This window comes from Hyperoodon ampullatus (assembly GCF_949752795.1).
Source record: "Hyperoodon ampullatus genome assembly, chromosome: 2".
Taxonomy (NCBI): Eukaryota; Metazoa; Chordata; class Mammalia; order Artiodactyla; family Ziphiidae; genus Hyperoodon; species Hyperoodon ampullatus.
Genome location: NC_136915.1, coordinates 147,874,728 through 147,882,699, shown reverse-complemented (window position 1 = coordinate 147,882,699; position 7,972 = coordinate 147,874,728). Strand labels below are relative to the sequence as shown.

The 7,972-nt window shown below is 41.2% G+C and overlaps 1 protein-coding gene across 1 annotated transcript in view; it reads left to right on the top strand.

The window, feature by feature from the left end:
* Positions 1 to 2,546: 2,546 nt before the first annotated feature.
* Positions 2,547 to 7,972, top strand: part of C4BPA (complement component 4 binding protein alpha) — a gene marked incomplete at both ends in the record, with an annotated part of 120,117 nt that continues 114,691 nt past the window's right edge. Inside the window, 2 exons of the mRNA XM_079723180.1 lie at positions 2,547 to 2,703; positions 7,691 to 7,910. Of these exons, the coding sequence (XP_079579306.1) occupies positions 2,547 to 2,703; positions 7,691 to 7,910 (377 nt within the window). The remainder of the gene's footprint in view (positions 2,704 to 7,690; positions 7,911 to 7,972) is intronic.

Genomic DNA, 7,972 nt, shown 5'->3' with positions numbered 1-7,972 from the left:
TCCCGGACTGGGGCACGAACCCGTGTCCCCTGCATCAGCAGGTGGACTCTCAACCACTGTGCCACCAGGGAAGCCCAATATTATTTTTTTTAGAAAGGTGCTGCAAAGAGGCAGAAGAGATGGAGCATGTTTGGGGTAATCCACATAGCCTGGATTACCTGGATAAAGCATGGGAAGTGATGATAGAGGAGGTTGGAAAGATACATTAAAGGGTAAGCTGTGACAAAGTGAGAGAGTGGCATGGACATATATACACTACCAAATGTAAGATAGATAGCTAGTGGGAAGCAGCCGCATAATACAGGGAGATCAGCTCAGTGCTTTGTGACCACCTAGAGGGGTGGGTTAGGGAGGGTGGGAGGGAGGGACACACAAGAGGGAAGAGATATGGGAACATATGTATATGTATAACTGATTCACTTTGTTATTAAGCTGAAACTAACACACCATTGTAAAGCAATTATACTCCAATAAAGATGTTAAAAAAAAAGCCAGTTTATGGAGGCTTTTTTTTTTTTATTTTTTTTTTTTATTTTTTATTTTTTTTGCGTTATGTGGGCCTCTCACTGTTGTGGCCTCTCCCATTGCGGAGCACAGGCTCCGGACGCACAGGCCCAGCGGCCATGGCTCACGGGCCCAGCCGCTCCGCGGCATGTGGGATCTTCCCAGACTGGGGCACGAACCCGTGTCCCCTGCATCGGCAGGCGGACTCTCAACCACTGCGCCACCAGGGAAGCCCTATGGAGGCTTTTAAAGGGCAAGTTAGAGAATTTAAGTTTTATTTCATAGGCAGTGAGTAGAGATGGAAAACTTTCAAGCAAGGAAGTGATAAGGACAGAACATAGATTTCTCTCACAACAGTATGTAGGACGGGTGTAGTAGGAAAAGAACTGAGACAGAGAAACCAATGAGAGGTGTATAGCAATAGATGCACTGGAGAGACAATGATGACCTGAACTGGTTTGATGACATTAGAAATAGAAAAGAGACAGCAGATTTGAGAGACACTGCAAGATCAAAACAACTTGTTAACTGATTGAACATTAGAGGATGAGGGAGGGGAAGCATTTAAAGGTGAGGCTGAAATTCCATTCCAGGAAGCCTGGATTTATCTTGGAGTCAGAAGGTAAAGTTTCTGGGCAGGAAATGAGAAGTTCTCCTTTGTTGAGTATAAAGGTGCAATGAAAAATGTAAGCCTGCGTTTAGGAGAGTAATGAGAGATAAAGAAGTAGTTATGGGGTAGTCCTCTTATAGGGAATAGTTAAAGCCATGAGAACAGGTAAGATAAAAAGATGTAAAGAGAAACATTTTTAAAAGGAAGAACTTGGGATGTATCTATATTTAGGGTTGAAAAGTAGGAAGACAGGTAATAACAATGAAAAAAGAGCAGTTAGTAAGATAGGAAAATCAGGAATGTTTAAGGTAATGGGAGCCAAAGGAGAAGAGAGTTTCAGAAAGGAGATGATCCGCAGCATTAGAGGCTGCCGAGAGGTCATAAGTGATGAGTTAAAGAAATTTTGGATTTTGAGACAAGGGCACACCTCACAGAGGTGTGTCAGTAAAGTCGGGAGGAAGCCACATTGAAGACCACAGTGGGAGGTGGGGGGGATGATTATAGAGAAAAAGTAGGCAGGAAACATAGGAGATTCTTTTGAGAAGTTCAACATCTCACAACAGAAGAAAACTTGAATTTGAGGTTTTGGCAAGACTGAGGGAACATTTCAGGATGAAAGCTACATTGAAAATAAGGAAGGAAAGAAAGGAAAACTCTTCTGAAACAGGAGTGAATAGGGAAGACAATTTGAGGCAGATAGAAGCTAATGTGGAATGATTTCTTAGTAAAGTAGGAGGCAAGATCATCTGCTGAGAGTAAGACAATTTGGTGACCTGAAGAGAAAAATTTGGAACAGCCACTATGGCAAGTAAAGAAAAGGATTCCAGCTGATTGAGAAATGGTATTTGAAGACCCAGCTTTAAAGGTTATATTTCCTCCAACTTCGTTCTCCAGACTGCATAGTTTTGTATCCTCTTTTATACTCATTCTTGTCAAATCAAAAATCAGCAAATCAGCCTCACCTTTGTGACTTGGTCCATGCTTAAACGCTTCTCTCTCTCTCTCTCTCTCTTTTTTTTTTTTTTTGGCCCTGCCGCATGGCTTGCAGGGTCTTAATTCTCTGACCAGAGCTCAAACCTGGGCCCAGCAGTGAAAGCACTGAGTCCTAACCTCTGGACCGCCAGGGAATTCCTGGTCTATGTTCTCTTTACCTCTAGTATCGTTCTTATTTTCATCTAATAATTTCCACTTTTCATTCAAAGCCCTGTTCAAATCTCCTGTCTTTTGTCAAAACTTCTGCTGTGGTTCAACTCCTTTTCTGAAAACTTTATAGGACTTTTGGTGTTTATTACAGAAAAGGTGAAGTGGTCAGGAAGAATTGCTCTTTAGTAGCAGTCCCCTGAGCACACAAACCTTAATCCTGAGGATTAAGAGCTTAATTGGATAATGTCAGGGTTTGTGGTCCTTCTTAGGACCACATGTGATAACAAACATGGCTGGCCCTTTGTTGCATCCTTCTGAGCAGCACTCAGTGATAGACCAACTTCTGGAGGTCATGCACTTCTGGAGTACTGATCATGTGCCAAGCAACTCAGCATATTGCCGGAACTCTTCACCCTCTGTACTTTATTGGAGTGAGATGGAGACCAGTACAGGGGAAGGTCATCTGTCCCTGAACCCAAGGAAAGCCTGCTGGACCTAGAATCACAGAAAGTGGATCGTTTTTGTGGACCTAGTCTGAACCCTGCAGTATCTAAGTTTTCCAGGCCAGCTGGTTTTCATCTTGTATAACCTTCTTTTGTTTATAAAAAGAAAAAAAAGAATTCTGGCGTCAAATTTATATTACATTTCCACTTAGGGGAAATGGTTGGCAGAGGAGAAAGTAAACAATTGCGACATGTTATCAAGAAAGAGGGCTAGTGAATAGGAAGGGGATTAGATAAACACTGTTGCTTTACTTATGCTGTTAATCATTCACTGAGCCAGTAGGGAGTCTCTGCCCATCCATTTCTATTTGGCCGTCCCTGAACAACCAACCACATGGCTGGAATTCAGGGACTTTTTGGTGGAGCAATTACTAGCCAGCTTCAGGGTGTTCTGGTAAACTCTTATATGGGGAGGAACTAAGCCCATTATAGATCAAAGCAGTTTTCCTCATTTACAAACTACCCAAGGCACGATGACAGAGTCTTCTTCCTTGGCTACCTGAAGGTCAGTGGAGTATCCAGGGCACCTTGGGGGAAAGGCTGGTAGTTTGGTCCTTTAAGGAATACAAGATTAGAAGGATAAGGCAGAGACCAAACTTGGGGGTGTTTTCAATAGAAATCTTTTCAGGGGTACTGCATTAGGGGACAGTGTGACTTGGAAAGTACTTTTAACCCCTACTGAGCCTCAATTTTCTATTATAAATGGGGCAATAATAATGCATGCTAATAAAATACACTGAAGCAAAAAAGAAGTAAGAAGTTGCTCTTATTATTGCATCTAAAAGTTGAGTGTGTTTGTTAATCCTTTGCTACCTCTCCACATAGGGCAGCTGAGGCAGGATGTAAGCCAGATGTCCCAAAGGGAGTCACAGGAGACCTAGTTTTCAGAGTCTACATTCTGAAAATTGGTACAATTTCCTTTACAGATTTTATTAACCCCTCCATGTCTCCTCCACCACTGATAGCAAAGATCTTTAGATTTAATCATAAGGAGGATATTGGTCAGCCTCCAGTTAGTTTCTGAAGCTAGAAGCCTTTATGGTCCTCATCTCCTTTCTCTCTCTCACTTTTTAAATCTGGCAATGTTGATTAACTTTACTTCTTGAAATTCCCTTCTCCCTTGGTTGGGCAAGACGTAGTACTTCTCTGGTTTTAGTTTTAATTCTTCAACCACCCTTCTCTTTGCTGACTCCTGTTCTGTCCCTAAATGTAGTAGTAAAGGAGAATACAAAGTAGAGTACCCAGAAGAGGAAGAAGCATCAAAGAAGGTTTGTATTAAGTTTAGAGATACATTTGAATATAATATGGGTACAGAAGGAAGGAGTTGATAGAGAGATAAAGAAATTCTAGGAAAGAAGAGAATTTTTTGGAAGCAAGTTCTTTCTGGAGTCTGAAAGTTATGTGATTGAGAGTGCAGGTGTAAGTCAGGAGACACTCTACCTGAGATTGGAGAAAAATTATTTCTTTCCAGAGGTATCTGAATTTTTAAAAAGGGAGTTTAGATAAAATAAATACATTGACTTAAAAAGTAATCTCTAATGGGAGGAGAAATTTGGAGGCTGAGGATTTTCCCAGAGCCTCTCAAATTGTACTGCCTTGGAAAGTGCCAATGGTATTTTTCATAAGAGACCCTCCATGGTGACTATAGTCCTTGAGCTGGTTTCATTTCTATAGGAATTTAAAAGGTGATGATGTCATTGAAATATGAGGGTATTTGCTAAGGAAGTCTTAGATTTTCAGTGGGCAATTACAGAATTCTAGGGTTTGTAGGGAATAGAAAGATAATCCAAGTTTAATGTCATCATTTTAAGGATGAGAAACTGAGATCTGAGGAGCTGATGTAGCTTCTTCAAGATCACAGAAATTGACTGGTATTGCTGGGACTCAAATTCAGGCCTCCTCAGCTCACAAGTTCTAGGCTCCATCTCCATACTCTGTGGTTTGCTGAGTCCTGTGCAGGCTCTGCTGAGGGACCACAGTGGGTCATGATGATGAACTGTAAATGCTACACCTGGCCCACTGAGCCACCGCACATCCTGAGAACTAGTAAGGGAAGTCAAATCACTGAATCATCTCTTCAAAATTTATAAAGAACTTCCTACATATTATTTCATTTGGTCCTCAGTAGGTATTTAGTCATTCTCACTCTGAAGATAAAACAAAATTAAATTTCATTTATTTCACATTTATTGGATAACTATTATTATGCCAGTTAATATTGGGTTAGAAAGTGGAAGGCTGAATAAACACCTTCTTTGTCTCCAAGGGACCTGTAATCTACTGCAAGAGGCAAAAGTGAATAGTTACAATACAGTGTGGTGTTACAATGAAGGTATCAGCAAAGTATTAGGGAAGCATAGCAGAGACTGATATTTCCTGAGGAGAGGGTTGGGCAATTCTTCACCAAGGAGGTGACATTTGATCTGGATAGTGTATCACGGGGAGGCTGGAGGTAAGAGTATTCATGCTCAAGAGACATCATATGATAATGCTTGAAGGTGTTTAGAAAGTTCCAGGATATGTTTTGGGAAAGGTAAGCACTTGCATGTGGTTGAAGCACAATGTTTTAAGTGAGCAGAAGTAGAGGGAGAGTTGGGAGAGCTGTGGGGACCTAGAGAATTGGGGACCATGGATATTTTTAAGTAAATTGCATTTTAGGAATATAACAGCATCAACACGGAAGGTGGCTTACAGTTGTTGAAGGCTTTTGTTGTGGTGTAGGGTGGGGTGAGAGGAACTAGGAGAACATAAACCAGGACTATGGAAGTGGGTATAAGAGAGAATGACAGATTCTAGTGTCGCTACAGCCAATGTGACAAGACTTGGTGACTCTGAATATGGAAAGGTGGCAAGCGAGAGGAGGCTAGGATGACTCAGGTTTCTAGTCTGGGAGATTGGGTGGTGATTATTACCTTAGCTGAGACAGAAAGCAAAGGTGAAGCAGTGTTGAAAGGAAGATAGTGTGTTTAGTTTAGAATATGTTGGATTCAGGGTGCCTGGGAGATACAAATGAAGCAGCTGGAAATACTGAGCTGAACCTTGAGTCATATTATAACAAATTTTGAAAAAGGGTTTGGTTTTGTTTTGGTTTGGTTTTTGCTTAAATAAGAAATGTAGGAAGTGGTTGCCAGGAACTGGGGGGGTGGGAGAAACATGGAGAGGTTAGTAAAGGGATATAAGCTTTCAGCTATAAGATGAAGAAGGTTTGAGGATTTAATGTTAAACATGGTGATAACACTGTATTGTACAATTGACATTTGCTAAGAGAGTTGAACTTAAACGTTATTTCCAGAAAAAAAAATAAAAGATACGCTTCTATGTGGAATCTAAAACAAACAAACAACAACAACAAAAAACTCAAAACAAATTTATAGAAAGAGACTTGTGGTTACCAGAGGTGGAGGGTGGGGGTGGGGTGGGGGGAGGAATTGGAAGAATGTGGTCAAAAGGTACAAACTTCCAGTTATCAGATAAATAAGTGCTAGGCATGCAATGTACAGCATGATGACTACAGCTAACACTGCTGCATGATATATAGGAAAGTTGTTGAGAATTAATCATAAGAGTTCTCATCACAAGGAAAAATTTCTCCCTTTTATTTTCTTTGTTTTCTTTTTTAAAATTTTAAGTGTTACTACATTTTAAAAATATATATTTATTTATTTATTTGACTGCATCGGGTCTTAGTTGCTGCACGGGGGATCTTTGTTGTGGCGTGTGGGCTCAGTAGTTGCAGCACGTGGGCTCTCTAGCTGTGGTGCTCGGGCTCCGGGTGGTTGCCCTGGGGCATGTGGTATCTTAGTTCCTCAACCAGGGCACGAACCCACATCCCCTGCAATGGAAGGAGAAGTCTTAAATGCTGAACCACGAGGGAAGTCCTCTTTGTTTTCTTTTTATTGTATCTATATGAGAAGATGGATGTTAGCTGGACCTATTATGGTAATCATTTCACAATATGTGTAAATCAAATCTTCATGCTGTACAACTTAAACCTATGCAATGATGTATGCCAATTATTTTTTAATGAAACTGGGAAAAAGATAAATATGTGATGTGATGGATGTGTTAATTAATTAGATGGGGGAGCAGGGGGAAATCCTTTCATAATGTGTATGCTTGTCAAATCACCATGATGTACACTTTAAGTATCTTACAATTTAAGTATGTCTCAATAAAGCTGAAATAAAAAAAAAAAAAGAAATCCAACTGTCAAAAGTTTTAATTTACATTCAGGACTTCAAGTGAAGAAGAAAGTGTAACAATTTATTTTTGGATTTGCAAAGAAAACTCACAAGTATTTATAACTTTCAAAAACAGAATAGTTAATTTAAATATTATCCAAGACAAAAAATAATTTGCTAAGATAACCTGTCGGAATTATAGACTTTTCCGGGGTTGAAGACTATACTCAAGTGGCAAAGAAACCATCTCCTTTGTTAGATATAACATTTGCAGGTGAATTTTATGATGTAGATATCTGCTTTTCTGTAGCTTCAGGGGAAGAGAAAATAATTCCTTCTTATTTTCTGAGATTTCTTTCACCAACTTTTAGAAAGATCCACAGTCATGAGGCTCAGCACAGGAATTTTCTAATTATCAACAAGAGTAAAGGAGGCAGGCCTGAATGGCTCAAAACTGACATGTGGTAAGTAATAGGGCAGAGTAAGATTTTTTTTTGCAATACGCGGGCCTCTCACTGTTGTGGCCTCTTCCGTTGTGGAGCACAGGCTCCGGACGCGCAGGCTCAGCGGCCATGGCTCACGGGCCCAGCCGCTCCGCGGCACGTGGGATCTTCCCAGACCGGGGCACAAACCCGTATCCCCTGAATCGGCAGGCGGACTCTCAACCACTGCGCCACCAGGGAAGCCCCAGAGTAAGATTTTTTATTAACAATTGAGTTTATGGAACATGTATGTTTCTGCACTTACAGGAGACAACGGGGCCCAGAGGTCTGTGAGTGATTCATGGATGATGGTCAAAGTCATGGGGTGGATGAGTTCCTTCCAGGAAGACATCCTGGTGAGGGAAGAAGAAGCCCAGGATGGACCCCCCGTGGGTGCCAGCTTTGCTGCTCTGGGTGCGGCACTGGGTTTCACTGTTATCACGGGCCACAGTGAAGACCTGACCAAGACTTCTGGCCCAAGTCCAGCGTGTTTTCCTCTTCACCAGGGCTTAGCTAAAGTCCCCTGGAATTGCAGCCATTGTAATTTTA